The sequence below is a fragment of the Apteryx rowi genome, unplaced genomic scaffold (assembly GCF_003343035.1).
Source record: "Apteryx rowi isolate R43461 unplaced genomic scaffold, aptRow1 scaffold_22, whole genome shotgun sequence".
Lineage (NCBI taxonomy): Eukaryota > Metazoa > Chordata > Aves > Apterygiformes > Apterygidae > Apteryx > Apteryx rowi.
The window spans coordinates 1,220,320-1,238,114 of NW_020448530.1; the positions used below are offsets into that span (position 1 = coordinate 1,220,320).

At 48.7% G+C, this 17,795-nt stretch overlaps 1 protein-coding gene across 1 annotated transcript in view; it reads left to right on the plus strand.

The window, feature by feature from the left end:
• Positions 1 to 17,795, plus strand: part of FGFRL1 (fibroblast growth factor receptor like 1) — a 182,745-nt gene that overhangs the window by 10,092 nt on the left and 154,858 nt on the right. Inside the window, exon 3 of the mRNA XM_026064549.1 lies at positions 713 to 821. Coding sequence (XP_025920334.1) covers positions 713 to 821 — 109 coding nt within the window. The remainder of the gene's footprint in view (positions 1 to 712; positions 822 to 17,795) is intronic.

The following is a 17,795-nucleotide window of genomic DNA, read 5'->3' on the forward strand; positions in this document are numbered from 1 at the left end:
GGCCGGGCACGGCTCGCTGCGCGTCCCGCGGGCGCGGCGCCTTCGGAGCCGGGGTCTGCAAGGGCGAGGAGTCCAGCCCGCGCTGAGGCAGCGGGAGTTTCGGAGCGCGCTGTAACTAGCGTAAACCCCGCGCTTTGGCGTAGGGCAGCCGAGGCATCGTCGCGGATCTGGGTCGTTCCGTGCGGTTTCGCGCTGCGACGCCGCTCCGGCGCACGCGGAGGGGAGCGGAAAAGCAGCGCGGTGCGGAGCAAGTGCGGAGCGAGGCGGGCGCCGGCGAGCGCCGCGCTCCTGCGGGGGCACCGCGGCGGCCCGCGGAGTTTTCCGCGCGCTGCTGCTGGGAGAGGTCGCGTCCTCCTCCCCTTCCCCCGGCTCCGCCGCGAACRGGTAACCTGCAGCCTGGTTTTACGGCCGCTTGCTGCTGTTTTGTTTGCCTTGCAGCCTGGTTCAGTACAGGATACCAAGGAATTATGCATTAACTGTAAACTYAGAGGAGCTCGCTGGCCTCAGTGGGTTCTTGATTTATATCAGGCTAAAGCAGGGAGGGAGGGCAAAGTTTTACTTGCTGGCCGCCACGGAGTGAATTGCAAATACGTAGCTGTTTTATTTGCTGTTTCTGATCTTGCACCTCTGCAACAGATTTTAAAAGTCCGCAAAGTTTGGGGTTGTTTGTTTACTTTGGTAATTACTTTGCTCTCCTTTTTCCTCCCTCCAGGTCTGGGAGGACGGTAGCCTGTACAAAAGGAGGGATCTGGTTTTCAAAATGGAATTGCAGCTCGCGCTCCTTTTCGCAGGGATARTTGTGTTTTGTGACTCGGCAAGAGGTAAGGAGACTGAGCTTCCCGCAGCCTCGCAAATGGCTCGTGGCTCGCACCCTTCCTTCCGCTCCAGCTGAGCCCGTGTCGTGCAGACGTGCTTGGCGCCCTCGGAGAGACCCCCACAAGGGCGTTGCTGTCAGCACGGGCTCTTCTTCTGCGCGTTGCGTATTTGTGCAACACGCGCACGTGTGCGCCTCCTTACCTGCGTGGTTCGGTGCAATCGCTTTGGATGGAGCGCTGTCGCTCTAGGCTTGTGAGGTTTCTTAAGCGCAGGTGAACTTCCAGGCTCCTGGCTTGTGTGTGGGTGTAAAAACGCACAGGCGCTTTTAAAGAAAAAGCACGTTCCTCCGTGGCTCAGCAGTACCTCTGCCCTGCCGCGGTCCCTCCAAACTCTGCCCCGTGTATTCCCCCTAGCAAAYTGAACAAACACGTCCATTAGCTTCCTCAGTGACAGACAAATGACAGTTCCCAACAGCTAGCCCGTATTTTCACGCTGGGTCTCTCGCAGTTGATCAGATTTCAATAAACAGGTTACCCTACCAGAGGCAAATTGAAATACATTGGCCCCGGAGTGGCAGCTGGAAAAAAGAGCTTTCTTTGTGGGAAGGTGCTTTACCCCAAGTTACGGGGTCTGAGCCACTAGAYTGCTGGCTTTTCCTCCGCTGCAGCCCAGGACGTGCCTTGGCCGGTGCTGTCCCTGGGAAGCCTGAACGTGAAAGCACTTTTTCAGTCAGACCGGGTCTCTCTGGCCTCGAAGGAGAGGGCTGCGTTGTTGCAGGGGAACGRGTGCGTGTCCTCAGGATGCGGATTGCTCCGGCTGTAATTCCCAACAGTACAGGGGTTGCAGGAATTGGTGAAAGACCTTTAAATCACCCAGTGCAGGACTGGGCCGCGTAGTTTCAAATTAAAAGATTTAAACATTTATTTAAATGTGGGGGGTGAGGRTGGGAGAGGAGGGGGGAGCGTTACTATAAAAGCCCAAAGTTGGGTTAGTGCGTTGCTTTTTTTTCCCTTCTTGGCATTGGCTCCCGAGCAAATATTTTATGGAGGCAGAAGCACTATAAAATGATTCTGCTGGAAGCTGAATGAAAAAGAAAACAGTATATATAGCCTTTAAGGTCTGAAAGGCTGAATTCCAGGCGAGGTTTACAATGGAGACTCAGTTTTAAGTTGTAGGCAATGGGCAGCAGTGTGTGAATTCAGATGACCTCATGGAGGTATATTATTCTAATAGACCTGGGAACTCGGTGGAGTTCCCCAAAAATCTGAAGTGGGCAGGAGAAGACAAAAAGATTTTTGTCCACGTTCTGCCGGCTTCTGAGGAGAGGATTTGGTGCTTTACCGGCAGACCCTGCTTAAACGTTGTTTGCACTCGTCGTGCTTGTATGCTTTTATTGCCCCTGGAAAATACAGGAGGATTGACTGTGGACTGTRGTTGTATGACGAACCGACAGAAAATTAGCAGTGGTAATTTCAGAACATCATAGCTTTTCCTGTGAAAAAAGTATTTATTTATTTTTTAATATAACTTTGACAGGATTGCCTTGGTAATCTGATTGAACTCTTCAGAGCCGGAGAAATCGGATCTGCAAATGATGGGGAGATGTTCCCGGTTATTTAAAATGGCATAGAAATAGAGTTTAAAATACCGGGCCAAGCCCACTAAAAAATGCGATCCATTCATTTGCTGATATCATGAAAGATCAAACTTGTAAGTGAGCAGAAGCGAGAGGCTCCCTAGCACATTGCAGCCTTACTTTGTGCTGCAGAATATCGCCTCTGATTACGTGTTTACATTCGGATAATTTTAGATTCTCTCAAAAATGTGCCCAGCTGTTAACATGCCTGTGGATTTTTTCCTAATGTCTCATGCGGTGGGTTAGGCYGCTGGAGATGTATAAAAGTTACCTGTTTCCCTCGCTTGAGTTTTATAGACAGCCCGTCGGCCAAACCTCGGCCCGAGGTCGCCAGGCTTTTCGTCGGAGGGAGAAGGGCGCTTTGTTTCGGCCGAACAGCGTTTAACATTTGCGTCCCGACTGCAAATCGCACGCGTGCGGCCCCAAGCGCCCCAGCGCCTCCCGATCCGAGTGGCCAGGCGTTAAATAGGTGCTTGATGGCTTGAAATCCCCCGCGGAAGAGTCCCGGTTTGGAAAAGCTGGTCCTTTGCTTTCAGCCCTGTTAGGCAAAAGTGGCTTTTGCTGGGACGGGCATGTTAGTTTGGAGCGGGCTGGTTGCGCGCTTCGTGCCTGCGGAAGGGCTGTATCGTAGTGCGTTTGCACAAGGGGGCAGAGTTAAGTTGCCCACGCGCCCCAACCTGGATGTTTCCTGACACTCGAGGGCTCCGCTGCAATCTTGCGTTCAACGGTACGTYGTATTATTTTCACGTCTTTATTTGCGTGATGCCTTTTAAGGTGAAGGGCCTCGCAGGACGGACCGRTGGGGCTAGTGCTGCAACTTTTTTTGCCCCGGTGAACGGGGGAATTTTGCAAGGTTAGAAGCTGTGCCTGCTGCCTCCGTCCCTTYGTGCGCTCTTGTGACCCGATGTGTCATGTCACTGATGCACAAAACACTGCAAGAATGGGGATAGCTTAGGAAACCAAGAGAAACCCTTAAGAAAGTGGCCTGACACTTAAGTAGCCATGAAAAGTGAAGAGCAGGTCTGTTTTTAGAAGTCCTGGTGCAGAACTCGGCACGTCTGAAAGGATGAAGGAGCAGGTGGCTCTGGCTCGGTTTGAGCTTATGCTTTCGGGGACCGAAACTTAAAGGCTTTGGCTAGGGGCTTGTCTACGCCTGGAAACATACTGGGATCACTCTTCCAAAATAGTTAATCTGGAATAACTTGCACAGTGACCCATCTTATTCCAGGCTAAGCATATCCTAGATGGAACCTCTACAAAAAAAAGTATTTCTCAGTAGCTTTTTTGATAAATATCCAAGTGTCTTCTTTCCCTTGGAGGGTGAACACTAGCATGAAAACTGTTGTGTGCACAAAATCTCAGCGCAAAATCTGTGCGCTGTGGTTCTCCGAAGGGCAATATGCCTCTGGGCCGAGAGCCAGGGCCCAGGGTAGTAGCTTCAGACCTTTTACCAGCTGCTCTGGGTCTTGCCAACCCTGAAGTGGGGGCAACACGGGCGCTGGAGTTCCTGTCCCGTGTCCTTCCTTCTCTCGGCACAGCCCCATACTGGGCAACAAAAGTCCTCGGAGTCCGGCCCTGGCCCTCCTCCGCGGGGACGAATGCCATCTTGGGTCACTAACCTCTAGTGACCATGTCCCGTAGCAATGTAGCTCCTACTGCTCCACACCTCCGGTCGGATACAGGTAATACAATCTGATATTTTCCTGCTTATGTTATCCCCGTGGCACACAACGCAATATTTGTTCCAAATCTGTCAAGTTGCCATCGTATTCGCTTTGGTTACCGTATATGGTAGCACTGGGATGTACTTGGCTTGGTCCCGTGCCTTAAACGAGATCTCATGTGGTACGTTTAGAAGTTTTTGGTAAGAGGGGCGACACCCCTCCCGTTAGTTAGTAAACTGATATTCTGCTGGAAACTAATTAGTTTGGAGGCTGATTTTGTTTTCGGTGTGTCGCGTAGGGAGGGGAAGAACGGGACCGTAATTACTTTCTGCTGTGCCGCTTTTCTGTGCGACGCRTGGCTTAAAAGTCTGGTTGATGCCAGCTTTACGATAAATTTGTTTTTATCTGGCAAGGGCTACCACAAAATTCAACCGTTTGGTGCGGAGCTAATGTTATTTGCCATTTTTATTTGTCTAAATATTGGAGAAAAAGGGGATGGGACRCAAGGAAGCTTTGTATTTCTTGGGAGATGAGTTCTCGACTCTAATGAACATATTTACTGTTCTGTAACTTGTGGTTTATGAGAGTGAACAGTAGTTAATATGGAAAAGATAAATAATGATAATATAAAAGAGACAGCTGTTGGCTTCTGTTTAAAAATTCCTTTTTTCCTGTTCAATGATTATTACCAGATATAACGATTAGGTAATTTCTCGCTTGTGGAAGAGAAACATATTCAGATCTAYGGTCTGATTCAAATTTCACGGAAGTCACTGGAGATCTTCTGGTTAAATTTGGTGCATTTTTTTGGATCATGCTGTTAGTAAACTTGTTCGTGAATAATCTGGCAGCACCACTTGTACCTAGCATCAACATGACATGAAGAAAATCCTCATTATTTTTTGTTTTAAACCCTGGTTCCTCCCCTTTTCTGAGGCTGTCGGTCACTTTAAGTTGCGACTGAGTTTAAACATAACATACAGTGTGCGTCATACTGGAAAATTAGGGTTTTTTTTAAAATTTTTTTTTACTTTAAGTTGCGACTGAGTTTAAACATAACATACAGTGTGCGTCATACTGGAAAATTAGGGTTTTTTTTTAAATTTTTTTTTATTAGGAATATTACAAAATTCAGCAGATTGCTCAAATGCATTTAGATTTTCCTTGAAGTTTTTATAACTTTGTTTTCAAAGTGCATATGCTTCCTTGACCTTCATTAAAGATGCAAGCAGCAAATTAAAAGACATCTTTTTTGTAATAAACTTGTACACAGCTAAACTCTGAAGTCAGGCTGTTATCCAAAGAAGAAATTTTCATATGCCACGGAATTGTTTTGTTGTTGTTGTTGTTTTTTTACAATAAAATGGTTCTTTCAGGAGCAAAAACCATTCATTAAGTGACATTTGCTAAACAGCGAGGGACCCGCTTCTCAAAGTGGGAGACCATTGTTACTAATTTATTAACTAACGATGAGGTTTRTCATCTGGCGTGCAGCGGCTGGTCGAGCCGCTCTACCCCAGYGACCTCTCTGCCAGGTGATAATCCCTTTCCAAGCAGGTGTCTCGCAGCGCGGTAGATCAGGATCGACGCCGGTATGTCRGGGGGCGGCATACTCAGTAGGGAATAGGGTGAAGGGGCTAGAGATGGTCAATCTCTGGCCGTGCGTTTTGGATCCCTTTGCTGAAAYAGAGAAAAGAATTTCCACTGAAAGAGGAAAAAAAAAATGCAAAGGTCCCCTTTTGCCTAGTTTGAAATAAAAATATATATATATACCTCAGTCATGGCTTTATTTGTTCAGTAGCAGTAGAATCAGTGCAGCTTTCTGTTCTTCCTGAGACATGAAATTCCTACTTGCGTCTGCAGTGACTTGTGAAATCCTGCTGTTCAAAGGGTCTGTGTTCAAATGTGTCCCGGTATTACAGTAGTCAATGCAAATGCTCCTTTCTCCCTTTTCTTCCATTAACCTGCYCATTTTGTCTGGTTTCAAAGAGTTTGTCTTTCATCTGACCTCTTCCTGTGTTTTCTGGTGGGCTGCTCAAGCCGAAATGTGTTTGATCTTGTTTGGAACATTTTTAATTTCGATTTGTATTCCTTTTCTTGTTCTCTTTAATCGGTCTTTGCTTGCTGCCTTCTGCAAGGAACGTGCCTCCTTACATATTTAGTTGTGTTGACTGGTCTGAACCTTCTGCACAAAGGTTGAACATTTTCGGTTATTTAAGGGATTCTTTTCTTTCTTTCTTTCTTTTTTTTTTTTTTTTAAGCATAAAGCCCAGTGTCAATGTGGAAGTTGCAAAGACCACTGTCCTTTGCAAGCCCGTTGAGTCTGGTGCAGCCGCAGTACTAAGACAAAAGGAAAAAACTTATAGAAGAAAGCTTGAATAATCTGATCCTATTGCTCCAATGTCGTATTAGATAAGCAGATACAGCCCGTACTGGTTTTAACGTGTTAGGACCTGATTGAGAGCCTGAGAGCGTTGGTGCAGTGACTCCTACTCATGGGCTTTGGATCCATCCTGTAAGGAACTGATTAATGGGTTATGTGTAACACTGACCTCCATGGAGGTCCCTTCACGTGTGACAGCAGGACGGATGTGGACCGAGYGTGGTGTTTGGATCCTGCAATTTTTCTGTTTGAAGGGACAGCTCGAGCTGGATTTCTCCGTCTAGAAGACGCATTGTTTTTGCCCGCTGCTAGCGTTGGCTGGCAGCTGAGTGGGACTGAAAGCAACTTGGAAATTCATTGCTTTAACTTGGGGTCAGCCCGGAGGGGTTTTATCCCAGAAGAATGGGTGTCATTCTGGAGGCAGTGTTGCTAGGTGTGGAGGGACTGRAGACTCTTCTGAAGTGTTATTTAACAAGTTAATATATGCCGTCTGCCACTGAATCCATTCACATCACTGATTTTTTTTTTTCTTTTTTTTTTTTCCCCCTTCCGAGTCAAATAAACATGGGCTGCATGGAGTTTGGTTGGTTGCCCTGATTACACAGTCTCCCCATTGTATCGCAACAGAAACACAGTATCCAGCAGTGCTGCGAATAACCTAGMGTTTTTATTTCATCATAACCACTCCAATTTTCAGGAAGAACTGCAGCCAATAACTCCAGGCTACTTCTTCCATTAAGTGTTCGAACTTAATTTTGAGCTTCACTAAGGGAAGAAAAATGTAAATTGGGAACAGAGGCTTCTTGGAGAAGGTTAATGTTTCTCAGGACTGCTGCACCTCTATTCCCAGCCTCTCCTGTGTAACAGTAAGAGTGGTTTCTAGAYGGATGGGAAACAAAATCGTTCCTCCTTGTGCCTGGTAAATTTATTTCATGAAAGATTTACAGAATCTTGGGTGTCCTGTCAAGTGATTGGGAAGTGAGTAATGCAAGACGTGTCATCAACTAGATGCCACTTGGGCTGTGTTGACTTTGGTGGGTATTTTTGGAGCTGTCAGTATTTATGCATGTTAAATAAAAACACAGGGACAGTGGACAGATGCAGAAATGCAGACTTAAAAAAGAAGTTGCCTATTGTGCATATTAATCCGTATTCTCCTTGCTTGAGTTGTTCCTAYTTCACGTGCCCAGTGAATTGACTACTGCAAGAATTTGGTGCTGGAGTGGTGCTGACTCTGTGGCAGGTGTGGCCTTGCTAATTCTGCCCAAAACAAGATAGCTGGGAGAGGAACAAGCTGGAGGAGGCCCTGGAGGGAAATCTAAGCATTAGCCAAGCTTTGGGAGAAAACTCAGGCTGGATTAATGTACCACCGCTCTTGAGTCCCACTTCTTGAGTGAAGCTAGGCCTTAGAAGAGGGACTCACGTGGGCAGTGTGTGTGCCCGGAAGAGGATGTCGGCATGTGGCTTTTCTAAATCTAGCCTGTCTTTCCCTTTTCACCCACGTCTTCCCAGGTAACCCCACGTTATTGAATGTATGTGTGATGCTTAATTGGTTTTGGATGGTCCTGTGACTTTGAGTRGAGGCATCCTATTGTTAAAGGAGTTCTTTTGTCATGGTAGCCATTACTTTAGTACTGCCTTGTATGGTTTTAAATCATCCCCTTTCTAGATGGAAGCAGATGGGATGAGGCAAATCAACCCCAAAGGGGAGAAGGGGCAGTGCCTCAGCCCCAGCAGCCCCCAGAGCTGACCAGCCAAACTGCGGGAGTTAGGCTGGTGCAGACCCTCGAGCACTGTGAATTGGTTTCTCTTCCTCCTTTTTCTTTTTGGGCCATGACTAATAGGTTTGTGTGAATTGAAATAACTGAGGAAGCTATTTTGGTTGGTTGTTGTTCTCATCTAAAGCAAACTGTTAACACTGGTTAAGAAATGACAAATGTTGGACAAAAGTTACGGATGTATGAGCTGCATGTCAAGGATGGGAAAGGTTAATGAATAACTTGTGGAATATCTCCATGGACTGTAGACTCTCTGTGGAAGTAAGAATGCTTGTTTGGCAGGGACCAGCTGTCATAAAACTGGTGACTAAAACTCCTTTGTAGGTTAGATAGCCTTGTAACAGAGCATATTATGAGCCATCTCGCTCTGTTCCTGGATAGATCAAAGTCTTTCACATTCTTTTCCAAGTTCACACAACATCTTGGTGGCAATCACAGACTCTGTTTAGCCTGACAAGTAATATTAGGAAGTATTTAATGTATTTTAGGGCAATTTAAATCTGGAAACTGRGAGGAGAGTTAGCATCCTATGCTGGTGGTCTCTGAAGAGCTGGCACATGCTCTACAAACCACCAGGGTCTAGAGATTGGGTACTGCGCTCTGATAAGTCTTTCCATCTTTTAACATTTTGGGTCAAATATTGCTCTCAGCTATAAAGGYGATACTCCCTTTAGGTCCAGTGAGCTGTGAGTAGCATTAAAGTTAAGAATCATAGGGCAGAACTGGGGGCCTTGTAAGACCAGGCTGCATTTCAGTATTGTGTGACTTCAAGCTCAGAGAAGTTTCGTCATGATTTGCAATAGTTAATATGAAACCAGATTAAAGGATTGGAGCTGATGAGTATCTTTACTCCTCCTGGTATTCACAACCAATCAGAAATGCAGTGTTGCTCGGGGTTAATTTCGTTAAGGACTAATTAGAGTGGAGCTTTCAACTTAATCATGGCCAGGACAGGTGTTTACTTTTCCTTGTCAGTTTTGATTGACAAGGCATCATAAAGCTATTATGGAGACATTTGCATACGCAAGGCAACTGGCTTGGGACAGTCATTTCTGATTGCTGGATTTCTTATCTGAAAATGTTTGCCACTCTTCTTGGCACGTAGCTATTGTTTCCTTGGCACAAAGAGACACAAAGAAGTGGTGGAGGCAAGTCAGAGCACTTTGCTCAGAGACTGGAGAAACCTTAACGTAGGAATGGGGCAGGGGTTTACCTAGAGCAGAGCAAGATCCTGTTCGTATCACTGAGGTCGAATGCTGTGTCCTAATTTTGGCTTCCTCGAACCTGGGGTAGACCAGAGGACTTGGAGGATTTCAAGCAGTAGYTTGTGAGAGTGATGTATGCAGGATAATTCCTGGTGTTGGAAGTGCATTTGAATCACCAGAGTACTCCTGCTTTGCAATTGGTAAAGCAGCCTTCAGGATCCTTAATCTGAGCAGAGGTAGGAATCTGTCCCCCTGTTCCATGTTTTATCACTACAGGAAGAAAACAGCAAGGCACTACTCAAAAGTAGTTGCAGAATTAGACCTGTATATTTATAATACTTAATAGTATTTATTGAGAGTTTCCTGGGGGGGGGGGGGAAGGCCCAGTGCTCGGTGTAGGCAGTGTTCCCCTTCTAGATAATGTCAGGAGAGTAAGCTTGTCTCCCTGAAGACCACAGACTAGCTAAGTGGAGTTTGARGCTTATTTTTCTTTTATCCTAGAAAATCCAATAAATCCAGTAAATTCTTTCAGTGTGGTCTTCCAGGAGTTTTTCAACTTCGTCTGACTCGCAGATTATTTGAGTGCCATTATAGACCAGGGGTCAAGCAAGTTAATTCCCAGAACAGTATGCTGCCCTGTTTTCAAACTGTGCTAATCAGGGTTTTGAGTCAAAGCATGGTAGTTTGCTTAGCGAAATTATTTTCCCGTTAGAAAATTGCAAGTAGGCTCTGACTACTTGTATTGGCTTCAGTCGCCAGAGCGCTCGCATCACGTGCGGAGTGAAGCCCCTGGGGATGCACGCGCCGTGGATCAGGGCACCCTCGGGGGCCGATTTCCCAGCTCCCGAGCCCCAGCGCCTGCAAACAGGCTGGCTCTGAAACCGTATCGAAAAAGAAAGAAATGRTTCCGGTCGCATTCATACCACGGTGGGGACTGAGGGAGGGCTGCACGCAACACATCCGAGCTGTAAAGCGAATGTCCTTTTCCGAAGGAGCCGTTTGGTGGAGTTATTCGGTTACCGTCTCCCCCTCACCTTTTTGTAATTGGCTCTTGTTTACTTTTTTCCTCCTCCTTTCCCCGAGTTTATTACCACTGCTTGGGCAGAGGAAACGAATTAACATAATTTACTGTTTTTAGAACAAGACACATTCCCGGCATGTGTACACACGCACACACACACACACGCACACACACACACACCCCGGTCGCCCTCCCGGTGCTGTGCAGAGGAGCATGTTTACAGAGTCTGGGTCCATTTAGGGAGAACAATACCCTGATTATGGAGGGCAGCCCTTATTCACGGAAACCAGGAGGAACCGTTCGCCTAACGTAGCCACTGCCCCTTGAAGGTGCAGGCAGGCTGAGCTGTTAGAAAGGGGGAGAAAAAAAWTCTGCTGTAGACACAAACTCCAAGCATTGTCCTCGGTGGAAGTTGGCTTAGGGGTGGGGGTGAAAAATGGTCTCGGGACAAGCCGAGCGCCAAGTTGAAGATCTACCACCATGCAGAGCGGTGCTGTGATTTCTAGTCTAATTTCCAAGTGAAAGTAGTAATTGTGAGATCTTGGGGGGAATTATCTGATGCTTCCCGAGCTGGTGAGGTGCTTGGGAGTTTGGGTGGGAAGAAGAAGGTAACCAAACCTCCGATTGTTTTCGGATGGGCTGAGCTGGGTTAAAAGGTGCTGCTATGTATGGCTGGTCACTTCTATGGCCGGTCACTTCTAATTGCAGTCGTGCACCTGTGCCTGGTAGATAATGCTGGAGCCATGTCACATTTGCTTCACGTGATGTTGGGAAAGGTCAAGTGCTTGATTTCTGTCCTGCTGAGTCGAGTCACTAGCAGCCCAATGGGAACCCCTTTCCCCTGCCAGGCTGCAGCCGCTCCAGTGCTGGCACTGAATGCTTCTCAGGTGTGACTTCATGACAGCTGAAGATGATTGAAGTCAGCCCCACCACTGTCCTGCCCTTGTCCTGCTCTGCACCCACCCTTGTGCCAGCGATAGCTCTTCTGGCCTTGCTGTAAGGTGTTTGGGGAGCTAAGCTGGAAAAGAAACACAATGAGTTAAATTGTCACAGGAGCATGGCCTGAGCTCATGGGATATCGCAGTGTGACCACAGGCAGCAAGTCCCTTCAATTCCCGTCCATGGCAGGAAGCCGCAGGACTTTGGAGGACCAGATATTCATATGAACATTTATAAAGTGACCCTTGGGGGGGGCCTAAAATGCAGCAGGGTCTGCAGGCAAAAGGTAGCACTGCCCAGAGGGGTTCACGGGAGGACTGGAAGAATCRGGGTTGGATCCTGGGTTCTGCCTCAGTGGATCCTCTTGGAGAAAGCGTTTATTACACTGGCAGAAACTTCTCAATTCAGAAGACGTTTGGGCCGTTTGGACAGGCAGTAGGGTTTTTTTTTTTTTTGGTTGTTTTGTTTTTTGCTTTTTCATCAATTCAGTTGGAGAGCAGCACATCTCTGAGTGTTTTGTATTGGGAGATTCCAGCTTTTGGAGTCCGTGTCGGGGTAATTTTTCATGTTTGTCTCAGTGTTGCTTGGCTCATACCCGTCCTGTTGCAGTCTGTGCTGTGCCACCTGCTGCCAGACTTTCCCTTGCTATCAGTGGCCTTCTCAAATGCGTGTCCTGTCCCTCAGCGTGGTTACCTTGATCTTGTCTCTGCTGGCTTTTAAATCATGAGCCCTGTGTACTTGACTCATCATAGAAGCAAGGAGCCCTGGAGAATGCCAGAAGCAYGAAGGAATGAAGTGCATGTTCCCGAAAGTTGGCTCTCTTTGTTCCTGCTTTCTCACAAATTTAATCCTTCCCTTCTTTCCCTCCTGCTCTGCAAAAAACCCTCCTGTGGGCTGGGCTGGGCTGGGCTGGAGCCGGGTTTGCCCCTTCCCTTCCGCTTGGTTTCCGTGCGGACCTCTGACTGCTGGCACCGCCTCAGGGGGCTGCAGAAATAAGGCTGAGAAAACAACTTGGGCAAAATACTCCCTGCGGGCGAAAATGTTTTTTCCAGAGGAACGGAGCCAGTGGGCTAAAAAGGTAGAGCTGCAGGCCTGCGTTAACGACGCTTTTAGGGGTTTTCTGAAGGAGCGGTGTTGACGTTGGCCCGCGAGGTGCCGTGGGTGAATTCTGGCCCTGGGTTACTGATGCGTGTCTAACGGGAAGAATCACGACCCCACAGAAAAATGCGGCTTTCRCTTGCCCAGTTGTTTGTAAAGAGAGGGGCGATTCTGATGTACGTCCACCGTACCCCCGTGAAGGCTGCTTGAGTTGCTCGGGGTTGACGTACGTTTAGGAAGATTAGCATTTGGCATTAAATAATTATGATTATCCCCAGGCAGCAGGGATGTGTGTGGTTTTTTTTTTTTTTTTTTTTTTTTTTTAATATCCTGTAAAATCTGCGAGGGCTTTTCAGGCACGGGCAACGCAAGTCGCGGGAGCGCTGGTTCCCACGCTGGCCAGTGGCCCCGCAGGTACCGAGCAGGGCAAGAAGAGCCACTTCCGAGGTCGATCCCTGCATCTGTGTTGCCGTGATCGCTGTCTGCTGAGAGTGTGAGGGTGTGTGAAGATCCGTGGAAAAAATGTGAATTTTGGCAGCAATCCCTGATTCAAAATATCTGGGAAACACTAGGCTGGGAGACTGAAAATACGTCTTGGGGGTTTCTTTGTCTAGAAAGAAAAACAGTATATAACTTCCACTGAGAAAAAATGTTTGAAAGGGAAAAAAAAAAATCTTAATGCAGAATTAGATGGGAACAACTTAGTTTTCATATGTTAATTGAAATAACAGCAGAGAGGAACAAGCCTGAATGAATTTTAATAGCCTCTTGCTGGGGATCTCTCTCTTTTTTTTCTTTTCTTTTCTTTTTTTTTTTGGTGGACTTACAAGCGCCTTCAGTTTTGCTTTTGCAAGAGGTTACGCAGAAACTATACTAAATGCAAAAAAACCCCCCTAATAATTTGCCTGAGGAGGATGAAAATGCAACAGAGTAATTGAATGAGCTTTGTGCTGCGGGTTTTCCAGCCTTAAACCTGGAGCAGAGCTGCCTTTGCGGGTCACTCGGCGTTGGATGGTATTTCGCTCCCGGACGGAGATATTAAGGCAGAGCAGGAGGGGTTCGGCAACATCTGAAATATTTTACGTGGCTCCTGGAAAGCTGGCTGGCAGACGAGCAAAGGTTTCGCTTCGTGCAATGGACACAGCGTAAGGCAGAGCTGTTGTTACAGGCTACTGGGGTCGGTGCCCGGAAGCCCGAGCGGTGCACAAAAGCCCCGTAGCTGTGCGAAGGGCTGTGCAAACCCGGAATGAGAGCGGCCCTGGCCCCAGGCAGCTTACCTGCGAGATATTTTCGGTTGTTTGCATAGACTGCAGGGAGTCTGGCACGCTCTGCTACGAGAGGCTGCCTCCGAAAACCACCCCCGACGGGCAGCCGGGTTTTATTTTCCCCGGGGAAGGAAGGTGTGAACCTGAGAAAGGCGAGATCGCAGCCGGGCAGCAGCGCCCGGGAGACGCTGCCCCGATGAGGATTTCTCGCCGCTGCTGCCGCAGCTCCGAGCGCAGGGAGCACGCGGCCGACGATCCGGCGCCTCAACCGCGGGCACGCGCCCCAGGAGGGGAGGAGCGGGCGCAAAGGCGGAGCRGGTGCCGGCGGTGACGTGCTCGCGCCGCGCGCCCGGCGCGTTTTGCAGGCGAGAATCAACGCGCTCGGGTCCAAACTCCCTCACTTTAGGGAGAGCCGGGCGTTGCAGCACGTTTATTTTAGCCTGAAGGGACCGGCTCACGGCGAGGTGTCTCCCCGCTCCCGGAGCGGGTGCGCGTCCCCTTGGAGCCCGCCGCGGGTTGCGGCGCCCGCRCACGTCCCGGAGCCTGGCACGTCGCTGCTCCGTGAGCTTTTTGCCCCGTGACCCTCCCCAGGGTGGGCCAAAGGAGATGGGGAGGCGGGAAGGGTGCAAAGAAAAGCCACCCTGAAATCTGGGGGAAGCGAGAGAGGAAAACTTTCACCAAAAAAATAAAAAGTTTCTGCCCAAATACTTCGTTTTGGTTGAAAAGGCGGCGGTGCTTGTTGCGGGGCGCGTTTCAGTGGGAAAAGGCCAAGCRGCTCCGGGCATAACCAACCCCCTCCGCTGAGGAATATTTTCAGACGGTACCGCTAAGAAGTAGTTAAAATCGCATAAAAGAAGGAAAACAGCACACGGCGTCCAGTTGAACCCATCCGAGTTTGAATCCGCCGGAAGGCACGCAGCAAAGCACGGGAGGCACGCGGAGGGAAGAGAGGAGAGAGGAGTATTTCCACGTGCTCTTGCGTAACGACAGAAACTTCTGCTCTCGGAGCCTGCTTTAACCGAGCATTGCAGCGCGTACTAACGTTTAGCACCTTAGCGACGCTTGTGTTCGGAAAAACGCTCGCCGAGGAGGCCTTGCGTGACGCGTGGCGCTTGTTTGAAATAACACAGGCAGCAATTATTTTGTGAGGATTACGACGCTGTTTTTTGTTTGTTTGTTTGTTTTAAAAAAACACTCTTAAAACCCCCTTAAAACTATGTCCCCTAGAAAGACACAGTTGTAAAGAGCCCCCCGAGTCTGCGGCTCCCGTTGTTTCGCCCCCTCGGCCTGGCGCTTTGCCGGGCAAAACGGGGAAGAGGGAGCAGGGCAAAACCTGGCGGTTTTGGGGGCCTGGCTGCGCCGCGTCAGCTCTTGGTAGCTGTCGAGGAAGATTTGCGAGGGCTCTCCGGGGGGAAGGGTCAGGTCCGGGGCAGAAGCCGGCTCACCCTTCGCCGGAGGCTTTTCCAACAGCAGGGCAGCTCCCCGGGGAGCGTCTGTCTGTCCGTCCGTCCTCCGCGCCAGCACCTCGCGGACGGGATGCCGAAACGCGGCCCTGGGACTCGAGACGCCACTTCTCCTCGCCTTCCGCCTGCCCGTTGATTCACGTCAAGCCGAGGTGTTTTATAACGCTTTTATACCTTTTTTAAGGAGCGGGACCTGGGCTCCCTGTGGAAGGCAAAGCCCGGCTCCTGCGTGGGGCGGCTGCCAAATCCCTGGAGTGCGAGAGGGGGCGAGGAGGACTTTTGCTTTCCGCGGCTCGCCAGAAGGAGGAAAAAAAAATCCCCCTAACGTTCAAATTCTTCCGGGGAGCGTGTATCCAAAAATTGTTATAAATGGAGGTTGGGGGAGCAAAAAAAAAGGTTTCTCCCCCGGCAGATCAGCGCTGCGTTGCACCGGTGTCAGACCCGATCTGCTGCTGAGGCGCGTTGCGGGAGGGAAATGATGAAGAATAATTAAAATCAGGAAATCGGGAGAAATAATTAAATGCCGCGCGGGTGAAGGCCATGGCTCACCCGCTCCTCCCGCACCCGCTTCCAGCGACTTCGGCCTCCCGTTTTCCTAATAACCGGCTTCCACCCAAAGCTCCTGCGTCCCGCAGAGAGAGCGGCAGGCACCGAGGCGCCTTGTTTTTGTCTCTCATTGGGTATTTTAGCAAGTATTCGACGTGCCCCGAGAGCGGCCCGGAGCCTTTTTTTTAATTTATTTTATTATTTTTTATTTTTTTAATTAAATTTTTTAATTATTATTTTTTTTCTCCCAAATGCTTTTAGAGTGGTTGGGGAGGGGGAAAATAATAATAATTATATATAWAAAAAAAAGGGCTAATTGGGTGAATTGGCCATGGTTAGTTAAGGGAGCGAGGAGGGAGAGCAGAGCGGGTCGGCAAGGCCGGGAGCCTTTAGTGCTTTAATGGGACCTGTCGCATCTGAAACGCGTTTTGGGCACCCGTTCGGCTTGTGGAGCAGCGCTCTTCACCCCAGAATTCCACAGCCGTGGAAAAACCACCGCCAGATGTCTGTATTTATAGGCAACTGGCACGTTCTCTCTGGCGATGACAGAATATTTCAGTGTATTTATGAAGTGCTCATGTTTTCAGAAATATAGAAATCCAGTTGATATCAGTAGAACTATTCATCATGCGTCTTGCTTTGTTTTTTTTATTCTAACCAGCAGAATATGTTTCTTTTGTTGATGCAGTTCTCCTGCCCCCGCAGAAAAGTTTTCCCTATCCCTCTCTCACCTCTGTAATTTTTTTTTTTTTTGTGCTTTCTAGTTTTACAAATCCCTTTATTTCAGGGAGCCATCTCTGGGTTTGGAACAAGCGTTACCAAAATCCCGTGCAACTTGGACCGTGTACTTCTCTGTCAGGCGTTTCTTGAACTTGAGAAATAATGGTTGTTCGCAAAGCTGGAAGAGTAATTTCCACTCCTTTCCGTTTTCAGAATAAATATTTCTTCTGCGTAGCTGCCCCTCATTTGGGGTTGTTCCCATGGAAAGTGTCTCGCCTTTGGAGGTGAGCCGCTTGGGAGGCAAGCGTGGGGCAAGCACGGCGGGGTGGTGGGTGCAGCAGCCCCTGCGTGGCCGGTGGTGGAGTCCGGGGCTCTCGTGTCCTACGGTTTTGATTCTGTCGCAGACTTTCTGTGTTAACAGCTGACTTGCTTGTCTCGTCTCTCGATGCCTCCGTGCGCCTGTACGTCAAGGAGGGATTTTGCTTATATGCCTGACAGAGACACTGCAGAATTTGCAGAATTAAGATTTGCAGAAAAATCTCTGCCGGTCTTGACTGGAAGGTGCAGCTGAAGGTCAGGGATGTGTACCTGGCGGTGCATAGATTAAGGGATTTAGATAGGTGCCCTTAAGTATAGCAGTAACAAATGGCTAGCTCTACCGAAACGTAAGCAAAAGGGGCTCCTTGCGGGTTTTCTATTGGAACGCAATTGCTAATCTGTGCAGTCTACAAATCACGTTAAYTGGGTTTTCTCAGGCTGTTGGCCGTACAATTGCTAAGCACAGTAGCTGGAAGGCAATGGGGGTTGTCCTCCAATCTTTCTGCGTATTTGTTTTTACAGAAAATGCCTTTGATATATGTAAGTTATATTTCCGTGCATTACAAATGATAGATTCCTCCCCCATATCCTGTGACAGCCTTCCCTGGAGACAGACAGTCTGTGTTGTTTTAGTGAGATGAAGAAAGATTAACGGGAAAGGTTTTGCTAGTGTTTGCAAAGACTCGGAGCAAGAGGGAAAGGTTTGGAMTGAGGACTGATTAGGCGGGCTTGGAAAAAAGTATTTTGGAAGTTGGTGCCCGCCTGCAGCGCGCCACTTGCCGAGCTTTCCTCTGCGCCTCCTGGCCCTTTCCAGGAGCTGCCGGCTCACCCCACGACACACGGAAACGCTGGCGTGTGGCCCGAAGCAGAGGAACCGCGAGGTTTGGCTCCCAGATCAAGATGCCTACGTGACGGTGTCCATAGGTGAACAGGGTGTCCGAGC